Source organism: Athene cunicularia (assembly GCF_003259725.1).
Source record: "Athene cunicularia isolate RWA chromosome 8 unlocalized genomic scaffold, athCun1 chr8_part1, whole genome shotgun sequence".
NCBI lineage: Eukaryota > Metazoa > Chordata > Aves > Strigiformes > Strigidae > Athene > Athene cunicularia.
The window spans coordinates 23,279,488-23,306,051 of record NW_020799109.1 but is presented as its reverse complement, the minus strand read 5'-3'; the positions used below and the strand labels follow the sequence as shown (position 1 = coordinate 23,306,051).

General features: G+C 39.8%; 1 protein-coding gene across 12 annotated transcripts in view; it reads right to left on the bottom strand.

Annotated features, from left to right (window-relative positions):
* Nucleotides 1–26,564, bottom strand: part of NTNG1 (netrin G1) — a 167,508-nt gene that overhangs the window by 132,529 nt on the left and 8,415 nt on the right. For 7 of the 12 annotated variants that reach the window (XM_026854157.1, XM_026854166.1, XM_026854164.1 and 4 more), the window contains exons 1-2: nt 26,120–26,558; nt 20,271–20,978 (exon numbers count right to left, since the gene is read on the bottom strand). In XM_026854157.1, coding sequence (XP_026709958.1) covers nt 20,271–20,516 — 246 coding nt within the window. In that variant the 5' untranslated portion in view covers nt 20,517–20,978; nt 26,120–26,558. Of the gene's footprint in view, nt 1–20,270; nt 20,979–24,379; nt 24,399–25,914; nt 26,096–26,119; nt 26,559–26,564 lie in introns of those variants that run through there. The other 5 variants (XM_026854162.1, XM_026854160.1, XM_026854161.1 and 2 more) reach the window with 4 other exon arrangements.

The following is a 26,564-nucleotide window of genomic DNA, read 5'->3' as shown; positions in this document are numbered from 1 at the left end:
CAAGGAGAATCTGAAAAGGTTGGACTGTTTAGCTGAACAAGGAGACCAGTAAGAAATGGTAAGAAACACAAAGACGTGCAGAAGTATAAGTTGTTGTAACAGCATCATCAACTTTTTAAAAAAATTATTAGAATGCCTGACTTGTAACACTAATTTTTTTAATTTAGCTAGCATGGCAAATGAGCTATTCCTTGAAAGCTACCACAGTGACTGACTTCCAGGAACTTTCATGCTCTGAGATAGCAAGTGTAGCCTCTAAAACTCTAAAAAAGACACAATTCTTTTGAAGGTACCTAAAGTGAACAGTGAGACAGTAAAGGAAATATGGATTATGGTTTTCCACAATTTCCCTAATTAATTTTCTTCTGAAAAAATCCTTAATTGCAGTGCTCATTAGGAGCTTGCAGACTAAAGCATTCAGAAGCAATGTGGTACTGTGGGAAGTCACTAGCTCATGTATGGAACCAGTGTGAGATGAGGTGCAGGCATTTGCTCCCATTCATTGCACATTCCTGAAACTACAGGGATTGTCACAGGCACTTTGGATGAAATGAAAGATCACGGTATAAATCACACTATTTGAGCTATATGACTTCAAGTTTTAGAGAGTACCCCTATCATGCATTTAAATCCACTATACAAATATTAAGTGCAATGAAAGTTGAGATTGCCCATCCGCATTTCTCAGAAGCAGTCTTCCAACTTTGCTTGTGGTAAGAAACTGTAGTGTGATCAGCCACCACTGTATGTTTTCATATCTGGCCCTTGTAATTTAGATTAGTTCATGCATCTATAGGATTTCTGTCCGCCTCTCCAGTTACATGTGAGTCATTGCTCTTGAGAAGGGACCAATTCCATGCACTTGCAGTTCTCCACATTTAACAGAGCGAAACACCTATAAATGCTTTGGTCTGCTCCAAAGGCCAAGAAGCAGTACTGATTCACATGCTACAAACCGAAAAGAAACATCAGAAGGGAGTGTTTTAAACTTAAGATAATGCTATTCTTGGCTGGCAAGACTTGTGGCTTTGATCCTTCTTAGATACATAGCCAACAGTGAGATATGTGGCTGTATGAATCCCCCCACTTTTCTTCTCTCAGTTAATCTGCAATTCAAATGCATGCTCCAGTACCCGGGAACATTATGTGGATTTGCAAAACTTTCTGAAAGACTTCCTGTCCATTAGCCATTGGCCACTTTACAAAAAGGCATAAAGATAGCATTTTTCTCTTGTAACAGATGTAATCTCTTTGCAGTGTTGTTCATACTGTTTGAATGAAAGCAATGTTCCTTTTCTCTCAGATTTGCTGAAATAGTGGCATCTCAACATAAACTGAAAATATACTTGGAACTTAATTTGATTCAGCTTTCAGAATTTCACACGTGAGAGATGAACACATGAGGATCAGCTTTCTGTAATTAGTAAGGCATGTTGGAAGAGCTGGATTCTGTAAGGTCATTTGTGCATCATATGACTGTGTTTTCGTAGTGCCAAGAAGCACCTAAGATCTGCTCCTGGCATGACCCACCAGACTGACAGTTTTATTTCAGTTGTCATTCTTGAAGCTTACATGAAACAGCTCCGCATTTTTAGTTTATGAATATATTGTGGAAATTGTTACCCATGGTGTGGAGTGAATTAATGTATTTTGGTTTCCACTTTATGCTCATCACAAATGAAGAGGGAGAAAAGTAGTCCTAAAAAGCATTTCATCTTGATTAAGACTTGGAACAATGTTAGGCATAATTCAGAGCATCCTAAAGGCTGCTCCAGCTCATGCTGGTTACACAAGACCCAGTGTACTGGCCGCACTGACTGTCTAGAAGGGTTTTTCTCAGGTCCGCTCTGCATCCTCCAGCTGCTGGCATGGTTTGTCTCCTGAAAGGGCTTCTGAGATAAGGGGAGGATCAAAGAGCAGATGGCACTGAGTTGGCCTTGCCAATCCTCTGCCACTGGAGGAATTTCTCTGTGCCAGTAAAAATCCTCTGCTCCATCCTCAAGCCTGCTTTTTAGCTACTTTGCATGGCCAAGGCAGCATGGAGCATAAAAATCAGTGTCTAGGTGCTTCTACAGTGACTTCAGTGGACTTGATCCAAACTCTCCTAGGTGTGGCTGAGGGTGCAGACATGGCAGACAAAATAGGTGGTTTGTAATGAATGAAGCAGAGCTGTGCAGTAAATTCGTCAGGGATATTGTGGCAAGCCCCAAAAGAGGCAGAGGTCTAATATCCATTGAAGAGTGAAGACAAAAATAAATGTTGAACAGCTGCTTTCCTCACTTTGCACTAGACAAGGACATTTTAAAGGGTAAATATTGCTCAGAATAATCCATTGTGCAGAAGCCTTTGGATTACCCACTGCTTCCGTAACACACCTCCGAAGAGCTACCCTGAGTTGTATGAAAGGACTGTCCACAACCCTTTTCCTAAGAAAATCATTAGGAAACACACCCTGTATTTCAAAATCTGAATAAAGTACTTAAACAAACTTCACAGCGGAGCAGGAGCAAGCTGCTGGGTGAGTGGTGACAAGGTGTTTCATAACTGAGGATCTGCAAACCCTTGCTGACAGCAAGATCAGCACAGCGGGACCAGTGTTCAAGGAAAGATATTTTAAGTCTGGCAGAAATTTTACGGCTCTTCTAGAACCCGAATCATCACAGAATCAGTTTAAGGCAATTTTTATTTCTGAAGGGCAGCATCTGGCCTGCTTGGCACACTTAAAAATTTCAAATGTGTATTTTTCAGAGCAAAAAGCATAACAAAAGTATGTAACTCAAACTGGCAGAACACTATACTTTGGATGACATTTTGTAGTTAATAACAATTTAACATGGCATAAACTCCACTTCTGCTGTTCTTCAGCCTGATGCAACCTAGAAAAGCATCACACAGAGTATAGATTAGAAATGCTAAAAGATCTTTTAAAAGCAGTGGTACTGCCAGGCTCTGCTGCTCTTACAGCAGCAGTAGCTTCTGCGATGTTGTTAGTGACTGGTTTTAGTGTTTGATATTTATTTTAAATGGACAAGATTCTGAAATTGTAAGGGAATACAAGGGGTAACATCTTGGTCATGGCACTGCAAAATTTATACTATACTTTTGTCTGTTCCCAAAATAAGAAAATAAAAAGGCTGTACAAACTTTAGAAGACTTGTACCAAGTTCACTGCAATTAGTGGGAGTTTGACTCGTGTCCCCATTCACAAGAAAAGCCCTCCCTGGGGCTGAACCTGACCATGCCGTGTGACTGGCTCCTGCTTTATTCATCCCTTACATTCGTTCCCCTCTAGTTTGCAGTCCGTGTCATTTATACTTTCTTTTCACAAACTGCCCAACAAAATCCAGGCCCACCTCAGAGAGCAAAGCTGTGTCTGAGCAATGCAACTGAGCGCCAGCTGCCTTTGTTTGTCCTCAAGTGCCATGATACTCCTCCACTTGGTACTTCTGGAAAAATCTGGGTAGCCCCCCGCCTACCGTGCCCGGGAATGGCCAGACCCCAGGACATGTATGCACACTGCAGGCAGGAGGAAAGCCAGATAGGCTAATTCCTCATTTGTGTCGATGTATTTCAGCATCTTCCTAACAATATTCTGACCTAGGTAGAGAAGAGGAGCCATATGGCATCTTCTGCCCCTGACAACAACTGCTGTTAGTGTAATCAGCACATTACCTAGGTGATTTGTTTAGATTCAGCTGTGTCACTAACTTGTGGCAAACTCAATTATAATTAAGATGCGTATTAGGCAGGGCCCTAGTATAAGCCATTTTCATCTTCATATGTCATTTGCATTGTGTTTTCTGCCATAATGCCGCTTACAGATGGAAATGTCCTGGCCAACTGCTGCTCAGGGCCTTTACCTTGCCCACCTTCTAATCCAAGCCCAATGTGAATTTGTCTAGCATGGCACTCCCAAGAAATCAAGACAGCTACAGCATCAGCCATAGAGCCATGCCATAATTACAATAAAAAATGCTAATAATGCATAATCATTAGCCTTAGCACCTCATCTTGCTAAAGTCAGCCTTCATCATCACTTTTTAAATAATTTACAGTATAATTGAAATACAAATGTAAAAAGTAATAAAAAATGAGGACAATGCCTTCCCTTATTTTTGTACAATATCCAGCCCAGTGAAGCACAAAGCTTCACTGAGGGCTTTGAGAGTCAAAATAAGCCACCATTTGCTTTAGCCATTTGCTGTCCTAGGAGGTAAATGATGGGTCAGGGAATGGCTCTGGGTTTCAGCACTAAGGCATTTATCATGTATATTTTCTCAAAAAGCATATATGAAATAATGGTACCTGTTTATGTCCTCTGGAACTCCTAATTTCCCCAGTTTCCTGTGTATAAAAACATTATGACAGAGCTCAATAGTGCCAATCCCCCTGACCCCCAAAATTAAGCATTCCCCCAATGCACTGCCAGACATAACAGTGATATCTCTTCCTTTTTACAGTAGAGCTTTCTGAATCAAATATTAACACTAACCATAATATAAATTGGTTCATAAAGCCTAGAAAAGAACAAAAGAGAGTTAAAAGTTATCTAGGGCTATTCCATTTCTCAACTTTACTGTGTTAACATGTTACTTAACAGAAGGCGTACAGTTCTTAAAAGCTTACTGCTTAAGAATACTGAACAGAAAAAAAAAAAAAAAGTAGATACTGTTAGATCGTCAGACCACATGTAATCATTGCAGCTGCTCTACAAGCTTTTGCTTTTGAATCATAACCTCAGAACAATAGGGAAAAAGGTCATAATAATCTAATTACAAATAATGACCAAGTATAGAATTATGGCCTTGATAAAAAAAACCCCAAACCTTTAAAAAGTGCAAAGATAAACAAATTAGCATTCTTTTACTATGCAGTAAATAGCTGCAGTTCATTATAAAAAGAACAGAAGAATGTAATTTCTGTAGGTATTTAAGATGTGTGGGACAAAATACGGGGCAGCAGACAATGGAGACTTAATCCCAAATGAACACTATTAATACTATAAAATTCATCAATTCTGCGAATTCTCTACATTCTCTGCCTGGAAATGGAGACGACCAAAATGAGATGCAAATCACTGTCTTTATCTAATGAATAATGCAAATGAGTGCTCCTCTCATGGCGCGGCAGTCTGCAGGAATCCTCTCTGCCTCACCTCACATTTCTTGTGGATTTAAGCACCATGTGTCAGAAGAAATTAGAGAATGGAATTGCCAAGAAATGACAAAGCCTTGGAGCCCCAAGTCAGCGCAGACAGCAAGGTACATTAAGATGCACAGTAGAGAGGAAGAGAGAGCAGACATCTCATTAAAATGAAAATGTTGCTATTTTTCCTTCACCTAGTTAATGGAGTTGTACGACACTGTAATCTGCAATTATTTGTGTGGCTACTAGTTAGAAACATCCTCTAAAATGATACCAAGGTGGGATCTCAGAAACTTTATAACACCTTTCAGGTTTTTGCTTTTGTTTTGTTTTGGTTTTTTAAATGCTGGCACTATTTTATCTCTCTGATATCAGTTAACTGCATCAGCATTTTTCTTGTAGCATCACAGAGCATACTGCATCTTATCCATTAGTCACAAGCCTTGCTGTGACTTTCCCTTAGCATCTAACATTACTCTCCAAAAATATTCACAAGCAAACAAACCTGAAGGCATGCAAGCCCTGAAAATTAACTCCTTTTTCCCCCCAATCATTATTCTGCCTGAATGCATTTGTGATTCAGAATCCAGAGAAGATTTCATATGCTCCATTAAAACCCGTTAGCATGCTGACCAGCCATGCTGCCACAGCCATCAAGTCCCTCCTCTTTGTCACTGCATAGGGTCCCCAACCCGGGGATTTGTGAAACTTTGCTTTTCTGACAGGTACTCTCTTAAAATACAGAGCAGCTAGACTCAATCTAACAAAGCTATTTGCTCCTCATACGACTTCTTAGTTATCAGATACAAAGCAGCAAAGGAGCAGCCCCACTGTGAAAGGGATGTCCCAAGGATTTGGGATGGTAGGAGGGGATCCCTCATCATTGACATGCACAAGGGATATGCAGGGACTAAAGGTCTGAGCATGCAATTTGGCCAGGCTGTGGCTCAGGCAAGCACACTCTGAGGTGGGGGGAAATTGCCTCTCACTTGAAAAGGGAAGGTCACCCCAAAGTCCTGAACTGTAAAGCTGACAACTTTAAGCAATCACTAAACTTTGGGGTGCCAATCAAATATGACACAACCTTAGGGCCATGTTCCTATTGTTCACTGAACTGTGTTGTGAACCAACAGGCAACAAATCGTTGTTTTAATTCAGTAACCCATCAAACAGATAAATCGATGTACTAAGCAAAAGAAGAGATTAGAAATGTCTTACTATATGTCCTTTCAGGAAGTGTGGAAAAAAACCCCAACCCCTTTTTCTCACAAGCTGACAAAGACATCATTGCTATTTATAGTTGTGCTTCAGTTCATCAGTTGGAGGCACACTGCAGAAGATGCTAAAGCACTAGCGACACTGCTACTAAATTAAGAGCTTACAGTTTCTTTTTAATAGTTGAAAGCAAAGCTATTTCTCTATTGGGCAGCTTGTTGCAAACTTCATAACAGTGCAAAAAAAAAGAGTATATTATTTTGGATGGATTTTCTCTCAGCTCAATCCTAGTGAATCAAGGGGGAATTGCCTGGGATGCAGGCCTATAAGGAATTTTTGTGTGAACTCCATAAAAATGCAACTTGCAATCAATACAGCATTTTCAGTCCCTTAAATTAGAGGGACATGGATAGGTTCTCTGCTCCTGTTCTTGTTAGCTGTTACCATGCCAGGAATATACAGAGTTTAGGTTTCTGATAGCAAGGGCAATGATAACTATAGAGAAAAAACTACTGTTAAAGCAAACTAAGCAGTTGATTTGAAGCAGGGAGACAATTAAAGCACAGCATTTCTGAAAGAGTAATAAAAATGTCACTGCAAATGACGAATTGTTACAAGTCCTTGGCTTCTTCCTAGTGCTGCAATAGAATATGGTGTTAAATCAGTTCCAAGAGATTATTAGTGGTATATGTTATTTTCACAAACTCAAGGAACTGAGTATCATTTCATAAATCAACCAGAGGTTAAAAGTAGATTTTTTTACCACTTTAGTTCTGTGACTTTTACACATACAATTAACAAAATTATAAACAAAATAGTTGGAACTTGACTCAAACTGCAAAAAGTTAAAAACATTCTACTAAGAAAACAAATCAAATCAGAAAATAGCTCTTTTCTATGGCTGCAGATTGACTCAATGCCTATGATGTTCACTCAATGCAGAATAAGACATTGAGCCACAGATACTGTAGAAATGGACTTTTTCATCAGTGTGGCCATATTTTGTGTTTTGTGTTTATTTTCTGTATTGCTTTTCTGCATAAAGCATTATGAAACCTTGGTCAGAAAACTATAAAAGATTAAAACCAGCGGTAACTGAACCAAACTACCTTGGCATGTGGGTATCTCCAAAGTGCAAGGCTTAAGTAGACATGTATTGTCAGATACAGCAGTACTGTAGGCTCAATTATAAGTTTCTCTCCTCCATGTGTTTATGGGCCAGATAATGTCTTCTAATAAAGTCTGTGTAACAATACTGTTGGAATCTCAAAAGCATTTCTTGCATGGAGAAAAGCTGATTTCTCCTGCAAACAAATTATCCAAGAATCCTCCAAGATCTGCATAGAAATATGAAGGATCTCTGTCTTCCTCTTGTGAGATGCAACATGGCTACACACTTCTCTTCATGCGCATGGGTTGCTTAGGGCCTGCAGCACCTCCTGGGAACACTCTGGGCATGTGTAGAAACACAGGGCAGTTTCTGCCACCAAGACCAGCATTACCTTGTAGACTGCAATTGCTAGCTCAAGTGAGGAGGTTTATTGCCATGTTTTTCAGCAGCAGCCCTTTGCCATAGCTGCACCACTGATGTTCACACATACTTCCCAGCAAAATGCCGCAAATCTGATCCCCGGTGAAGAGGCTATTTTTTAATTCCAAAGGTGTTTCCAATTTATGATTTAATTCATCATTGTAAAAGTAAACATGTTCTGCTTTTCCTGCAAGGCTTTATACAGCTCATAATTATAAACAAACCAATTACTAATCCAGAATAAAGGCAGTGACAGCAAAGGCTTGCTCAGCATCACCCTTACATCTACTTTCTGAGACCCTGGATGTTGGCTAGGATGACAGCCAAAAAACCAAACCCAACCAACTGTGACTGGCTTACGTGACAGGAGTTTAGAGAAGCTCATGTAAGGTGGTGCCATTAAGAAAAAAAAAAAAAAGTGTTAAAATAGGTCATCACAGATGCCATTCATCTCTGTAATTATTTTGTAAAAAGCATTATTTTTTCTTGGTCAGCTTCTGTAAATCTCCTTTTAGGATATCAGAAGGAACTGGCCTGGTAGGAGGAGGATGCTGACAGTTGTATTAGCATAGGTGCAATGACCTTGAGGATAGGAACTGAAAATACCCTGAGTCTAAGATTAAATTTAGTGGGGCCCTGCTGCTGTATGATTTTTGTTTCTGATCTTATGCACAACTTTATCATTCCAAATCCATCACTTACCATTATGAGGCCCTTGACAAGATACAATCACCGGAATGACATTTACTCCAAATTCTTAGTCAGATTATTATTGATCAGGAGAGTTGAATGCTGCCTGTAAAAAGGCTGTGCCTGATTTTCTCTACATTCCTACAAGGTACTTACTCTCTTGGAGACCGTGCCTAGGCAAAGCAACATGATTAGGGGGTCCTGATAAACCAATCCACATGTCAGCACACACCTCTCCCATCCTACTGCTGAATTCCTTAACTTTCAGACTTCAAAAGGATTTTGAAAACATTTCACCTGTACCCATCTAAGGTCCCCAACTGAGGTCTGTATAGCTCTGTAGCATTTTAAAAGAGACTACTTCCTGAAAAAGGCTAGCAGAAGTGCAAATTAGAGCAAACCCATCAGCTCTGGTGGCTTCTCAAGCCAGAGCTCTTAAGGTGTGGTGAGACAGGGATCCAGCCAGGAGGGAGGCAAGCTCTTGTGTTCTTTGGAGCACATTTCTGTCTTCAGCCTCCACCACTTTCAAGAGCCTCCATTTCAGCAAGGCTAGAGAGAGGGGCTGGCTCCCAGGAGAGGTGCAGGGATGGCCCAAGTGGCAGATATATGGGAGCCACCTTCTCCATGTTGATTGCACCAACCCATTCAATGAACATACACTATATACCAGCTGAGGACTTGTAAAAACATCTTGTAGAAGGAGGGGAAACAAGTGTGCTATGGCTTCAAAAACCAAACAACCCCCCTGCAAAATGCAGACATAAACCATTTGTCCATTGTTTAATGTTTAGAAATGTCACATTCCCTATTACAGCTTAAAATTTCTCAAAATGTTATGCTGAAAACCACATTTTTTCTGATTAACAAAAAGAGGGAACTCCTGAACTCTTGTTCGGAGACTTGCTTTTAAACCTATAAAACCTGAATTTCATGAATGATGATGCTTAGCTACTGTTGAGTGCTGCAACTGATGATGGTGCAATTATAGAGAATTATGGGAAGATTTTTCAGTAATAGTCTTCTGTCCTTTTTAATTATTTACAAATAAGCCATGAGATGCATAAAGCTAAAATAATATATTTTAATATGCAAATCCCGATACATATTCTATATATGCATTCTAGCTGGCACTTTCCAGCTAGAAGGTCTAAAATATGCTTTTGGTGAATTCCTGCATGCCCCAAACTTGCCAAAACTTTACCCAAGAAAAAAAATGTATCCTATTAACCAAATCCTGTCCTGCCACTAGAGACAAGCAGCCTTGCACTGAAGCTCACAGGGGTGAAGTAATCCAAAACCAAGCACCAATATAATGACTAAGAAGACTTTATAACTGAAATAGGTTGGCAACAATGAACTTCAGTGAAATTGGTTCTGACAAGTTGAAAAGATAAAGGCGTACTCTTAATTTTGTTTTTACTTAAGATGGTTTTAAAGTTTCCAGTTGAGAATTTCAAGCTGGTACAATACAGAGAATAATATGTACTACTAAGGAAGCAGTATTTGGGCATGATCCATTGCTGTCAGTAGAAGTCCTTCTGTTGACTTATACAGGACACTTTAATTTCAATGGAAGATCTTATTTTAAGCCCTGTTTCTGGAAAGTCAGACACTGACTCTTAGGCATAAAATATATTTTCATGATTCACCTCTACCTGCTTTTTTAGTTATTGAAGGATACCTTTTTTTAAAAAAAATTAAAGCCAGAGCTTCAGATAACAGAAAGCTTGTATGTTCTTATCTTTTTTTTTTATTTTCAAAAGCTTCTCTTCTATTTCAGGAAAAAGGGCACTCTAGGTACAAACTCCTGGCAAAAACTTACCCCAAAATTTTAGTGAGGAAAGCTACAACACTTGAACCCTTTAAACCCTTTACCTAATGTTTCTGGAAGTCTGAGCAAACTCTTGCAAAGCAAGGCACCTTGCTAGGTTATTTCTGCAGGCTATCCCTACAGTATTCATACTGCTTGGCAGATCCATATGGTCAAGGAAGCCAAGAGGCATGTCAGAGTCTGGAAGGCTGTGATAAAAATAGATGGGGAAAATAGCACATGTAGAAAGAGTTGTTTTAGCAGTAAGAAAATTACATTCTGTTCTTTTTTTCTACAGCTATGCTTATTGTTGTTTTTAAAAGATGAGGGCTTTTGTGTGGTTGCTTGCTATTCCTTTTTTTTTTTTCTTTTCCTTTTTTTCTCCCAGTCATTTGTAAATGTCACCCACAAGCAGCTCTGTTTCTAGTTTTCACTAGAGGAAAGTGCCTTATGAGCAGGTGTAGATGGTAAAAATCAAATTGATGAGTTAAAATGATGGCTCCTGACAGTTTTACAGATAAAAACCTAAATGCACCAGGATGCTGGAGAGATGCAGTATGTACATGTAAGAAAATGCTCTTCTCATCGTAATGGTGTCCTCTTTTAAAGGTTTTACAACTACTTAGCTATAAAAATTCTCTCTGGGCTAAAGCCTTACATAAAATATCTCTGATATAGTACATTTCCTTGCTTGTAATAAATATAATTAAAATTCATTTGTGCCCTTTTCTTTCCTCTCTTTTTTCATTCCTAAATTCCATATACACAATCTGCCTAAAGAACTAGAATATAAGAAATAAAACCGTTTTACAAAAAATACGATACAGCAAACATCAAAGCTACGTGAAATCACTTATGCACATTTCCAAGCTAGTTCAGTGCCAAGGATTTTCATGTCCCTAGCTGTATTTGTACTTGTAGATCAAGGTGGCGTCACTGCAAGTGACCTGTGAAAATATAAACTTCCATACCTAAAATGTGTATCCCCCTTGTTTCTACAAGTAAATCGGGTTCAGAACTACTTCCTACTTTTCACCTAGTGACCAGTGTACACAGGGATATAGATCTTGTCAGTCAATGACCTTAATAGTATCTGGAATTATTTGACTTTTCAGAGCCAGCTAGAATTTATAGGCCTTGAAAAAAGTCAAGAAATATCTGGTTGAACAGATTTTTACCTGGTTTTAGCTACTCATTTTTAAATAGGTATGTGGGGTTTTTTATGTATCAGAAATTGCAGCTTTGGCAAAACAGTATCAGTATTGTTTCAAAAAGAAAAAAAGCAGCAGTGGTACTCATGCTAAAATTCATCACCTCCCACAAATTCAGCGCTTCCTAAACTCTGTGGATAAAAACAAATGACAGGTTTTCATCCTTGCATAAGGAGATGGGTAATTTCCATGCTTTGTCAACAGGGACTGCTAATGCTTATCTGGACTTCCCCTGCTCTGTTCCACAGCATAGAGCAGAAGGGATGAGAAAGCCTGATTATCATCTCTGTACATTTCTTTTTTCTTGAATGCTCTGGCAGAATACTGTGGGCTTAAATGTTTGCATGGGGTGACTTGGGCTGTATATATGACTGGCTGCTTTATAAGTAACATAAATGTCTAAATGTTAAAATCATTATTTGGGATTCAACTTCTTGACTTAAGCCTTCTCAAAGGACTCCAGGTGAGCCTGCTAACCAGAACAGTTGTCCTGATGTACACAGGGTTTGCAGAACTCTCAGCCAAGTTCACTCTGCTTTGTTTCAACTAAGATGCTTACAAATGGAATTTTAATGCATGGAAGTGTCTCAAGAACCTGCATTTGCTTCTGGTACCAAGAACAAGTCCTGCAAGAAAGAAACATGAAACTCTGCGGTTTAGACACCTACAGGTACTATGTGAATAAGGAAAAATATGTTTGTCCAGGTAATTTGGAAAAACCTGAGCAGCATAAAAATAGCTCTGCTCAGTTCTGCCAACTAAATCCAAAATTTGCACTCTGAGACTTGTCCATCACAGCAGGAGGAAATATAATATCACACTCCTTGTACACTGTTCTCAAAATGAGACAGCAGCCTAGAAGCCTAATACTGCACAGCTCACTTGGGACTGCAGGTCATTGCACCCATGACCAAAACGTGTGAAAGCAAACCAGCTGCTCCCTGTGAGGGGGGCCATCCTGCACCATTGCTCCTCCTGGCTGACTATGTGACACTGGCGGGTTAGAGAACAAAGGTCACTCTGTGAAATGTGGATTTATGCCCTCCCTGAACAACAACAAAAAAATCTCTCTTTAGGATTTTTATCAGAGAAGGAACGGGGACACCTGCTGCTATGGGCCCTCAGCCCAGGAGGAGGGGGGTTGATGTGCTGTCCTACCCAGGCAAGGACCGCCAGTCAGGATGTTACTTTACTGCATTATCCCTCTGTACCCCAGAAAATCCTGTTAGAAGAGTCTTCCTGCAGTGAGCTGAAGGCTTGAGATCACCTCTGCCTCAGTAGAAGAGGTACAAATTACATACAATACATTGCTAGTAAAGATTTTATTTATAAAGTAGTATTGTTTTATTGCAGAAGGTGGCACTAAAGGTGCTGCTGAGGGGACATTTCTAGTCCAGCTACACTGACAGCAAGCCATTCAGATTCCCTTATGGATGTCAAAGTATCCATTTTGCAGTAGAAGCCATTTATTTCTTCATAAAATTGCTGTCACTGTTTGCTCACCTAAACAAACCAAATGCTCAAGTTCACACAGAATACTTGGGCAGCTACCCCCAGATACCCTCCTTGTCCAGTGAGGAAAGGTTCTTCAGGGGACCTGGGGTGCCAAGGGCAGCAGGGGGAACCAGCTCAGGTATCTGTGAGAACTCTGCCTGCTGGGCCAAAATTGCCCCTAGCAAGAGGGTGTGGGTGCAGCAGATGGCAGCAGGCAGCACAGGGATGCTGTGAGCCACTACCACCCCACCAGCATGAACCTTCCAGCCAGTGACAACCACCTCATCGGCCTTCCAGGAATTATCTGCTTGAAATTTTCTATGGACAGGAGAAAAGTGTTTAAGAAACACGTTCTCCCCGATAGTTTGTGGGGGTTTTTTTGTTTGTTTGTTTGGGGTTTTTTTCCAAAAAATCAATCTGAAATTAAAACATAACTATATTATTTTGGTCTTGACATGGCAATCAATAACCTGCCAGTAAAAGGGATGTCTTCACAGCTGTTTTGTTCAAATGTCTGCATGGCATGGCTATTACCAGATGACAAAAGCCCTAAAATAATTTCTATTATTGCTGAAATGTTATAACATGACATGTTATAATCCCTTGATTTTTAAGATCAAGTATTATTACAATAATAATTTATTGATCATTGTGTTAGCTGCAAATGTCTAATATTTCCAGCTAACTTCAGGGGAAAAAACATAATAGGAGAGCAAGTACCAAATAGAATAAAGGCAGTTTTATAAGCAGCAGTTAAGCATTTTCCATGAAGTGTATTTATAAAATATACCTCTTGTTAAAAGGATGCACTTTTACACATAGTAGTGGTATGTGCCTTAAAACTTTGCAACTGAAAATAAGCAGAAGCCCTTGGCTTTGTTTAGGAACACTGTTTTACTCCCAAATATTTTTAACAACTTCAGTACTTTGTGGGCGTGCTTTTTTGCTTTGTTTAAGGTTTGAAAATATTCCAGTACCCAGAGTGTAATTGAGGAGAATTAAAAAAAGGCAACTGGCAACTGGATAGAGTTTCGTTAATGATTTACTGGGGAATCTTGATATGTGATAATGAATAAAATGCAAATCTGTTTTACTGGCAATTCTCGGTTTTGATTTATTAGGAATTACTAATTTTTAGATTGCTTCCAGTTGGAATAAAAAAAGATTTTACCAAACCTTTTTTTTCATTCCTGCTGTCATTAAGTATGTCCATTTTTTATTATTTTATTCAAGCAAGAACTCCTTTCCCAAGAAGTCTGAGGAACAAGGCACCTTTGAAGTGTCTGCGGACAGGCTGCTACCAAAGGTACAGGTAGGCTGTCGCCTCCATGCTGACCAGCGGGAGGGAGCCATGGGGGAGTACGGAAGGAGCAAAGAGCATAGTGTGCTTCTTGCTTCCCTCTTGTCCTGCTAGCTGCTCTACTCTGAGGCTGGAATGTAAGGACAAAATTGATACTTCAATGGGAACAGCCATGTCAGTGGAGTGGCAGAGGTGTCCTGCCCTATGCAGAGGAGAGAAGGGGCTGCGGGGCTGTAGCTCACCACAGAGGTCTTGTGGTACTAGAAATGAAATGAAATATCCAGTAATTAAAATGGAAACACCAAAATAAACCACACTGAAGGATAACGTTCTTTGCAACAATGACAAAGCAATGCTTATATTAATTAAATGTCCTCAAGAGTTCAAAACAGAGGAATGCAGGTACTGTAAATAAAGTCTGCAGTAACTTTGAGCTGTACATATTTTTAAAGTAGTAACTACAAAAATCCACATTAAAAAAGACAGTAACAATAGCGTCATCTTTAACTCCCCGTTCCTATTCTACCCCATGCTACCTAATAAGATTGCAGAGATGGAACTAAATTGAAGGATTGTATGCCCTTATTCAGCCCGTAAAAGAAAAAAGCTTTTTTCTCATCAGCATAGCTTAACAGTATTGTTCAATATTGTTTTAAAATGTCTTACCCAAGAATGCATGTATGCATGCCAAAATGCTTAAAAAAATATATAATTTATTTCACATTTTGATTTATACATTACTCAGAAGAATATCTGTTCATTTAATTATTTCAGTAAACATAATAATGGTATCACTAAGAACACTACAGAGTATTTTCCCTTTTTTAAGGAATATGAGCCTACTTGTAATTAAAGGAATGCTATATTAATGATGCTGAAAGTCTCAGAGGGAAAAATTTAATGTCCACCTCATAACATTATGCCAAAATTACATGCACAGAAGACTTTTTAATAATCTTTGTTTCTTAATTTAGTTTTGATTGGCTATGAAATACAGAGTAGCACTTAAGGGCTCAAATTTCTACTGTCATCAGCATTTCTGCTCTATAAATTGTACAAATGCACAGGACTCCTGTCTGTAGGCTTCTTTTCAAGCTTCTGTTTAATCTATGAAGAAAATTAGCTGCAGGCAACAATAACTGCCTATAATTTCATCATCTTTTAGCCACTGGGATGTGGATTGTGTTATGATAGCTAGGTCTAAACATAAGCAGAAAAGTGTATTTTTACATTGCCATTTCAGCCACAAAGACAGGTTGGTAACATAAATTCGTCTCCCGTTTGCAAATTACAGCAATAGCCACTAGGAGTCTCCTGGTTAAATTCGTGATGAATTAATACACTAATCCTGGCTAAGGTTTGAATGCAAACCCCATGCTGAAGGCTGGGGCCAGCCCATGCGAGGGAGATGCGACTCCGGGGCAACAGGACCCCAAGCCGTGAACAGCATCATGGGAGCTCCCGATGCTTATAGCAGGGGCACAGCCGGCAAACGTTTCAGAAATAGTCAGAAGCCACCTATGAACTATTCTTGTAGGGCAAAAGATGGTATAATTCATGAAAAGTCAGGTTTGTTTCTCTGTTAATGATTTACTGGACAGAGTTTTGTGAAATTGTAACACGTGCTTACAAAGAGGGAGGTAGAAGATTTCACCAATTGTTAGTTACTCGCTGGGGATTTAAAGCAGATTTGTTTTGTAAACTGAAATGCTGCAGGCCACAAGAATTAGCACTCCCAGGTACTTAAAAATTTGCTTACAAGTATCTCTGCAAAGTGAATCCTGCAGTTCTGAAAATTTTAAGTAGCTTCTTTCTCTTCTATTCTCTCCTTCCCCTTCCTTCTCCTCCCAGGCCAACTAAGCATAAGTGTATGGTGCCAGATACTCTTAACAATGCCAAATGCTCAAAGTTCATGAATTACAGACACACAGGAATGGTCATGCTGGCTCAAATGCTATGACCATCCAGTCCAATTCTGTGACTGACAAAGGACAGCCAAATTTCCTCGAAGGAATGCCCAGAAAGCAAATGTGCATTGCCTGCCAGCATGCATGTCTTGCTCTAAGCAACTAGAAATTTCTTCAAAATGTACAGAGAGCCTGAGGTGACCCATCCACCCCTTCTGCAAGGGGCTGGTTATCCCCCAGGCAGGAGGAATACTGCCTGTTGGGGAAGGCTGCTATCACATCCTCCTGACAGACACAAGCAACTCCATGGCCAGAAACCATAACCATTCACTGCTCTAAACCATTTGTTTATATGTTTCTTTCATGCATCTCTCCTCTCAAGCAAAATCCTTTCCCAAGCCCTAAAAATCCTGAACAACTTCAAAAATGATGAGATTGTAAACAAATAATGATTTTGAGGACTATTTATTTGGTTTCCACTTTTTGAGCTTCTCAGCCTCATTTTCAAACATTTCTCTGCAACCAGGACTAAGATAATAAAGATGATGCTTTAAATGAAAATTGAGAATCTCACATAATCATAGGACTCCAGGGGTTTGAGGTTTCAGAATAATCTCATGAGTTGTCAATACTGAATGTCACCAGAAACTATAATGTTATTCTCAGAATAGATTGCATAAAAGCAATTGTGGGATAGTTTTCCTGCTGTATGTTCCCCATAATACCTACAGATGCTGTCCTGGGAGGGACGACCCAAAGGTACTTAGAAGTTGTGAGCTGCCACATGCTAGGTTTACCTACCAACTAGCAAGTCTTGCATTTTGCAACAAATCTGCATGTGCAAAAACCTCGTTATTCGGTCTGTCAACTCAACAAGCTCACCGAGTAAAAATTCATAATAGACTCTAAAAACATTTAATTCCATGGGGAATATGCAGAAATTAGTAGGAAGGAAATTTTACCATTAACTGCCCATCTCTTCTGTGTGCTTGTGTGCATTGCAATGGATGATTGCATTGTGTATTATTGCAGACTATTATCATGTCCCTCTCACAAACTGCCTTAGATTTTACCATAAGCCCCCAGCAAAACTTGGGGTGAGCCTCTCCATCTGGTTGTATTTCAGGAATATAATCTATACTACACTGATAGCTAATACAGACTCAACAGTTAGTACCTTAGTCTGTATAGTCTGCGGTGAACAGAAAATTACTAAGCCTGATTGGGGAACTGATATGGAAACAAAATGTGAGGCTGCTTCAACCTCCTCCTCTTCCTGCAGCTGTTTGGTACCCTTGCTTATTGTTAGGATATCTGAAAGGACCCTGATCTCCTCTAAGGCAGCTTTAACCTGATTTCAATAACAAAACACTGGTACATGGGTTTAGCACAGAAATATCCAATATTGACAACAATAAAACCAAGCATTTGTATAAGTTAGTTAGGCACTTCACCACACTGAAAAGAAACTTTTGGATCTCTGTCATTTCAGATACAGAATTTTTTAGTGCAAGAACATGCCTAACAGGAATGTACTCTTTTCCACTGCTCACCTTCTTCAAGTATGTCAATGCTACCTTCTTAATTCTTTTTCTAAAACTAAAAATCAACACAAAAGAACTCTTCATTGGGAAATGCCAAAGGCTCAGCCCTACAATGTAAAACCTCATTTTGAAGGAAATGTGTAATTTCTACATGTAGCTACAGTATAGATAGACATGAAGCATTTTTAGGGATGAGAGTGCTCTGCTGCTGTGCAGTACCTCAGGAACATCAAATATTTCTCTCATTTCCCTATGTTTCAAGTAAGTCAAGCCATTACCAATGCATATCTGAATATAGTGTATATGTACAATATACATCTATACTGAAAGCAAATACAACATCTATCATGTAGGAGTCAGTCACTCTACACTCACATCACTAAATATACACCCTCGTTGTGTGCGCTCTCCATCTTCTCAGTTCTTCCTCTTTTGCTACTTCTTGTGTCAGGATTCTTCTGGTGACCTTCTGCATCTCAAGGGCTTAAGCAGCAAGAGAGCTACAGCTGTAACCTCAGGTCATTCCCAAGCAAACTTTCATCCCCATCACAGCATCAAGGACCTTGCTAGGTCAAACATTTTCAGGGGGAGTTCTGGCACTATTTTTAATACTTAGATTTAATTCAAATGTCTTTTTTCCTTTTTTGTTTTTTTTTTGTTCAAAATCATTATTCTAACTAGAGAATGGACCGATAACCAAGGCTTTCAGAAATGTAAAAAAAAATATTTAAGATAGGAACGCTACAATGTTTATCTGCACTAAAAGGAAGAAACAAGTTTGGCTGGACAGTTTCTTTTCATTAGAACAACTTCTCTCATTCACTACATGGTGAGTTACTAATCGTCACTGATTGAGAGCTAAATCACAGCTATTATTATTCTGAGGGAGAAAATACATTTCAATATGAAGAAAAAAGAAAAAGACCATATTATGCAGGGCACGTTACTTTTATTTGTTTTTAAACAGTGGCTGCTTGAAGCTGCTCGGAGGTTTAGAGTGTCAAAGCCGTGTCAGCAGAGACGGATTAGTGGGCAGAGAGCAAGTGGTGCCGTCAAAGGTTCACAGTGAATGTAATTTATTCACGTAGCTCCGCAATTTGTTCACGTGGCTATTCCCATAATGTAGGTGGGAAGCAGCTGCATGTGTGCAAATAATGCCCTAAATGTATGTGTGGTTGGACCTGAACTCCTTATACAACAGTAGTGGTTGAAAATGATATGGTAAGGCATTTAAAGGCAAATTTCCTTTCCACGGGGATGCTGTCACACAGCAATGATGATTCGTAGACAGGCAAATAAATATTTTGTATCCTCTTCTCAGTTATAATAACCTCATTTACCAGAACTCATTGCTTTTTCAAATCTAAATTATGTAGGTAATGTGGTATGTTCCCAGTGCTTTATTAATAGATGTAAGTACATATGTTTTGCATCTCAAACTCACATTTTCTAGTCAAGAAATACTGTATTTTCCACTGAATATTTAACAGAAATATTCAGTGGCAAAAAAAAAAGAATTTTCCATGCTTGCGAGGTAAAGTTGAAGATTTCTTTTAACTCTAATGACCTCTTACAGCACGATCTATCAAACACTTGGGAGCAGCACAGCTGTAAAAAGTTGATTGATATATATATATATATATATATATATATAGTATCTGCCTGGTTTCTCATATCTGTACAATTGTTTACCAAGCCCAACATTTCTAAAACTAGTCTCTAATTTTAGGAGCATCTAAATTAAGGAACTTGACTTTGGTCTCTTTTAGTTGGCTTGAATGCCTACAATTCCAGTTAAAGAAGAAAGCTGTCAGTAGTTGGTAGAGCTGGCCGCCACCTGAAGGTGTTTCTTGCTGCACTGTCCATACACACATGTACGGACCTGCCGGTATGCCCCTGCTGCGTGTGGCAGCAAGGCTCCAGCAGTGCTGCTCCAGCAATGCTGCATGGACTTGATGAAAAACTCCACCAGCCCAGCTCCCATGACCGCTTTTTGAGCTTCTGCAGTTTGAGTTTTTAAAAACAGTCTCGTGTTTAGAGATGATGCTGAATTATACCATGCTGTGATGTTTTCAGGTGATTGTACTGGAACCAATTCACTCAAGTCTTTTGTGATCCAGGCAAACACACCCCAGTTACAGGTTAGTGCACTAGGAGTTTTATGCTGCTTTCTTTTAAGTCATTAGAAGTTGACATAGAAAGACACCTAATTCAGACAAAGTCAAGTTAGGTTCCCTGTAAGTAGAATATCTCATTGCCAGCTTAATGTACTGCTCAGCATTCTGTTCAGCAGGACCTTTCACATTTGGAATATGATGCAGATTTTCTTGGACAATTACATGTGCGCTCTAAGGCTTCCATTTTGAAGCCATCTATCACAAATATATAACCACTAATTATGCAAAACGAAAAGCTTGCCTTACCATTGCACAGAAAGTCTCAGGAGGATCTCCACACGTTATGTCTGGGGGATCCAAAGTCACTTTTACGTATTTGATCATGTCTCTGGCTTCTGGCTGGCAGGCCATGTAATCCCATACTTTTCCTTCTTCTGTGTAAATCTGAGTCTTACACACGTCATAGTGTCCCCACACAGAAGGGTAGTGCTGCATCACAGAGGATACGGTAACCCAGAGGGCGTGAAGTGACAGGAATCTTGACAAATACATTTCTAAATCCTTTTATGTCACCTTCGTAAGGATTCTCAGTACTGGTGTACGTGCAGTCTACAGATTATAAATATACATACATATACATGTATATATTTTATAAAACAGGTTCCAAGTCAAACGTGAAGCATTAGGACAGGGTGCTTGTTTCACTAAGTTGAAGACTTTGGTAGAAGCCACCCAGACCCCGATGACAGACTTTCACAGCAATGCAGTACTCGTCCTTTATCTTTTAACTAATTTGTCAGGGCTTCTTGTAAAAGATGTCCAATAGCAGAAAATAATTTGTGAAGTTGCAGGTCTTCAGCTACACTGTCGATAACCCTGAGTGATCCTCCGTGTTCAGGGCTCACAGGGGATGCCCAGATGCCCTGATGAATCAGTATCCGAAGCAAAAGGATGAGTGTCTACAGGCTCGTGTCTGTTTCCCATCAATTATTCTTCTCTTCTGGCACCATCACCCTTTTAGAAACAATAAGAGTTAGAGTTATTGTCCAAGAATCAATGTATTACAAAATATACGATATGTTGACATTTTGGAAGTTTGATGCAATATAAAGCAAATTGGTATAATATGGATAACCTTTACTGTGGGTGCTGTGCTAGAATAAACAAACCACCAAAATCATTCACAGTGAAAAGTATTTTGACATGAAGGATTTAACTGTTCTCTAACAAAGACAGATTTATAATGTTCCAGGTGAGTTACAGGTTTCTGCTTCCAAAACTGTTTCCACCCTAGCGAAACCAAACAGCTACTGAACTCAACCGTTGCCCAGATGGTGCAGGCAGGCAGGCAGGCAGGGGAGCAGGCAGCCCAGTGCCTTGGGGCAACAGCAGGAAGGCTCTTTAATAAAAGTGACACAGAGATGGGTATCAGGGCTATCAGCACCTGATAGCCACTTGGCAAGAGGACTACAGGGAGCTCCAAAAGCCTTACGCTTCCTTGCTTTTCTAAACAGCAACAAAAAAAAAAAGGTAACAAAGATATTGTAAGCACACTTCCATTTCTTCGAAATTTCTCATTAATGTTGGAAGAGCTTTGTTACTTTTGCTTTTCAATTTGGACTGTGATTTACTGATCAGACTGATGTAAAACCACTGATAAAGATAGTGGTTCACTTGTAGCTTACTCTAAGGATGCTTTCTGCCTCTGTTACCTGGGCTTGGGGGTGAGGGTACCTGTATACTCAGCATTTATTTCCTAGTAGATACACCCCTTTCCTCTCTTCAGAAGGCAACTAGAAATTCCCTCAGTTTGTAACACCTCAGTCATATTATTACAGGTATAAAGTCCTAGGAAGTTATTTCAATGACATAAAATATACATTTTCTAAAAGACATAGGTAAAAATACAAATTACGTGTGAGGGAAACTGCAAAGACGAGGTACCCTAAACACGGACAAGGGAAAGCAGGGCTAGGAACTCCAACTCATTCCTCTCCACCTGCGCCTGGTGTCAGCCTGTGCCAGCCAAGGACGGGGAGCTGGGGCACTGGGTTCTCTGAAGGAGGAGGATTTCAGCCAGCTGCTGCAGCACTCTTTTTGTCTGGATGCTAAAATCTAAGCAAACCCATCAGACAGATTTTAAGAAACAACTGTAAGTCACCACTTCCTGAAGCACACTTTGCTTGTTCCCAGGTTTAAATTATGATCAGTGTTATGAACCCTCCTATACCTCAAAACCACAGGAAGTGGTATGTGACCTGGTGAGCTCCTTTAGCATGTCACCTTGGTAATATGCTTTTTCAAAACTTCAAAGCTATTTGCAAACGGCATCCCTATATTTAAATAATGCTTCATCTTAAACTGAGCTAAACTACAGACACTATGAAATGCCAACAGATGGTTGAATTGTGTTTCCATAGCAAAGTAATTTACAATAATTGCCGTATGGACGTAAATGCAATTTTCCATTATATTCATTTTATCGAGTGTTACCACACAATTCTCATATTTTATCAGAATATGCAGAGAATATCTGAATTTTCATGCAATAATAATTCTCAATTAGTTCAAGAATTTGACACAAAAGCAGAAATATCTAAGACCAAATTAAAATTAAATCTTTTTAAGAAGCACGCTGTGTAGTACTACTGTTTTTTGTAGCGACCTTACATTATTTTTTGTTTTCAGTGGGAATATTTACTTATTATCTTAGAATTCAGTAATTCAGAGAACACTTCCCAAGTCATTCTAAAGACACCTCATACTCTTTCCTTCTAGTCCTTTACAATGTATTTTAATATTTTGAAGGGGAAAAAAATGACCCCCAAAACCCCGAGCTTAGAACAGTCATTAAACAAAAGGGAAACAACTACTCTGCTAAAAATGGAGCCAGATGATTTTAAATTAGTGAGAAATCAAAAAATGATCGGTACTGGAGAAAGCTTGGTCATAGCTGGAATAAACAGTAGGTGAATATCATGTTTCTGTGTAGAAATAAGTTACTGACTTTAATTATCCTTAGACTACAAGCCTATGTATTCAGGAAAAAAAAAAAGATTTGTTTTCTTTGATATTTTCCTTGCTAGCTCTTCAGTTACCCATAACCTTTTATAACTGCTGACACTCAGATCCACTAATAAACAGGACTGGATAGGACTAAAATAATATGAAGCAAGCCACTACCTTAACACACGGTGCTAAAATACTTCCCACATAACGAATTCTCATTAAAGTAAGCCAGAGTCATAATGATGGTCGTTACACAGAATTATAGACTATAACATCGATTGAATTTAGTGCACTGACAAGGAAAAAGTGCAGAGGAGTGCAAGACATCTGAGCATTAGGCAGCTGTAGCAGTGTACGACAGACATTCCTGACAAGAAGCAGCCAATTATAGCTTAAATTTCTGGCATATAACCAGTTCTGATTAATAGTTTTCCATTACATTACAGACATATTATTAATGTATTAAAAATGTCAAGCTTTGGCAAGAACTAATACAGCATGGCTCAGTTAGTCTGCAATATCTTCTTTTAATGAGCTTCCATTGATACAGAAAAAGATATTGACCAAAGCACATTAAGGATCATATGCTGAGTACTGCTGGGGTTTTTCTGATGGAGCTATGTGATTTCTTTTGCTTATATTTATTCCTGCAGAGTCACTCACGATATGCATTCTACATTTCCATGCTTTATCGTTAAGGACATATCTATTTGAATTATTCCGTAAAAAAACCATTTAGAATAACATTTCTGAAGTTTACAGCTCTACCAGTTGCATAGTGCTAAGCCTCTAGCTATAGAAAATACAAAGGTATTATTTTTGTCCCAGTAATGCCTGTGCATTTCACCTTACAAACAAGCAATCAAACAGATGAGGAATAACTAATGTGTGGTGCCTCAATCCCCTGCACCCCGTTGTGCCTTGCCAGTTGTACACCCTGGGTGTTGGGAGTCTACGGGGGTGGCAGAGAGGGAGTAGTATCCTTACAGACTGAGGGAACGGGAACAGCAAACTGCTGGAAGGATGTTAGCTAATGTATGCAAAGCCTCCAGAGCATGCCGATCCCGGAGATCTCCTTTGTGGGGCAAGAGCAGTATGAACCACGGGACATTTTGGGCCTTGAATGTGCGGTGTGCCATTGCCTCTCCAACACGGAAAACACTGGGCGGCAACGGTGCTGAAGGCCACTTCTATGGCCCCTGCCTTGCCCCAGATCACTGCTCCTTCTGCCAAGCACTGGACGTTCAGGCCACAGGGAGTATGTTATAGCCATAAGAGAAGAACAGCACACAGCTGACCCCCAGACTAAAATCAGCTGTGAAGGTGGCTCTAAGCACATTCATCCCTTTCCGGGTGGGTAAGTCACACCTCACACAGCATTTTACTTCTGCAGCCTGAGCAGATACCCCCTTCACAGACCAGCTAAAATGCATCTTGGCAGAATCGATGCCGCTAAAGAACTTCAGATCTCATCAGGGGTTGTTAGCAAACACTCCTCCTCTGCCTCCTTCCATCACTATGAAAATCCACCCCCTTCCCCACATAACTCCCCCCACACAAAGCACACCGGCCGGACACCCTGCACAAGCTCCCTGCTGGGAAGTCGCTGTGCAAAGCGTACGGGTGGGCACCCGGCCTCACCCAGCCTCTCTCTTCTGCAAACAGCAGGTACATGAAGGAGGTAATAAAATAACAAGCGATTGCCTCTTGCATGGACCGTGAATTTGATAAAGCGTACACTGCTGCCCTGCCACGCACGAGTAAGAGCAAGAGCCAAGACCAGTTTTAATAAAGCACAGCAGCTTGAGGAGAACCAGTTAAAATCATGAAGAAAGGCAAGGAGAGCTGGCTGTCAACTCCCAACACCAGCATCAGCAGAACATTTTTTTTTTTTCCAAAGGAAACATGTTTTAAATTTGTATCCCTAACAGCTTCAGCAGATGAATGTATCTAATCAAGCCCAGGTAAAAAGATCCTTTGTGTCCACTCCAGTTATTAATTATTTAAAGACAGGTTAGAAGGTATGAAACAATCCGTACTACAATACAGAACTAATCCTCATACCTGCAAGTTACAACATTTAATAAAAACTGAAATAGTTTATGCCCTGCTACACCTAGACAACTTGAGAACCTGGCACGTATAAAGCTCCAGCATTTTAAAAAAAATACAAACCAAAAGAAACCAACATCTTTTATAAATGCAAAATTATTCATCTATGCAAAAAAGAAGGGGCCCTGTATTTAACGATTTAACTTTCCATTGTACTTGGATGAAATACAGTATGTTCCAAACAATTGCTGTGGTGCCTTTGGATTCAAATGCTGCTCCAAACAAAGTTTAGATTTATTTTTATTCAGCTTAGTAAACTATTTAGCACAAAAAGATTTTCTTTCCTCAGGAGAAATTTAAAATGTCAATACCTATTGGCTGAAGAAAATAAAATACAGCATTCTGTCACCAAAAAAACTGGGATTCAGCACTATACTTAAAATATTTCTGGTTTTCCCACATCATTCTTTGCTGAGTGACACCTCACACTACCACTGCCATTACTTGCCGGGTATCATCAGCTGACAGCATATGGAGTAAAAGCACTTCAGCTATTTAAATTTTAGAGGCTTTGTATGTAGCTGCTTTAAGTTTCTCCTCTAGAATCTTTATAATTGTGCCTTATTGCCTTAAATATCCTGTATCTAGCATCAATCTTTTCTGCTAGTTTTTCCTCTCAGAATTTAAGGTAGCATTTGGGGCAGCTACAGTTTTTTTGGTCATTATTTTTCACCCACAATAATATATGCTCCTCAGGCAGTGTCCCCAGGGTATAGGGGCTACCGAGCTTTAAAGTCATGGTGTGAGCAGATGACATCTCAAAACTGAATGAAAACGAAAGCCTTATGGACCCTGAATTTAGTCTGTGCTATTGCCAGATTTTACATACGTAGTTAGAAAGTTGGTGCCACTTCTTATCATTGTCAAAGGGCTGAGGGTTGATGGCAAAGTCCACGACTCCATGAGAAGATTGCCACTAACTGCTGGAAACTTTCTGGTAAACATCCTCTAAAACTCCAAAAATATGCCAGAAATCAGCGTTTATTTGTTTTTTCCAAATTAAAAAATCAAACCAAACCAAACCCCACACACACCAGAAAACAAGACGGGCAAGGTTCTACTGTGGTTTTCTTCCCTCCGACTGGCTGCCCAGGCCACAGCTTCTCATCCTCAACCGCATTGTCCTTAGGCAAGACAGTGATTTATTCCCTCCTCAAAAGCATCTCCACCGTTTCTTTCACTCACTGTCTCTGCTAACATCTCCGCAGAAGTAAGGCTGGCTCCTAGCACATCGGATCCGGAATATCGAAAAGTTGATTGCAGAACAATAAAAGTCTATTCAGCAGAGGCCAAAAATGCACACGCACCAACTTTGAGAGTAGGAAAGCATCTGTTTTATCGGGTTTAGCCGCTCCGCGCTGCTCATTGCCATGTGCGGTTTCTTTAGGGGTTTTGTGCGTGTGAACGGCGAGAGCAGCCGCCTGCGGTTTCCGATGCGAGGGAGGGAGGGAGGGAGGGAGGGAGGGAGCCGTCCCCAGC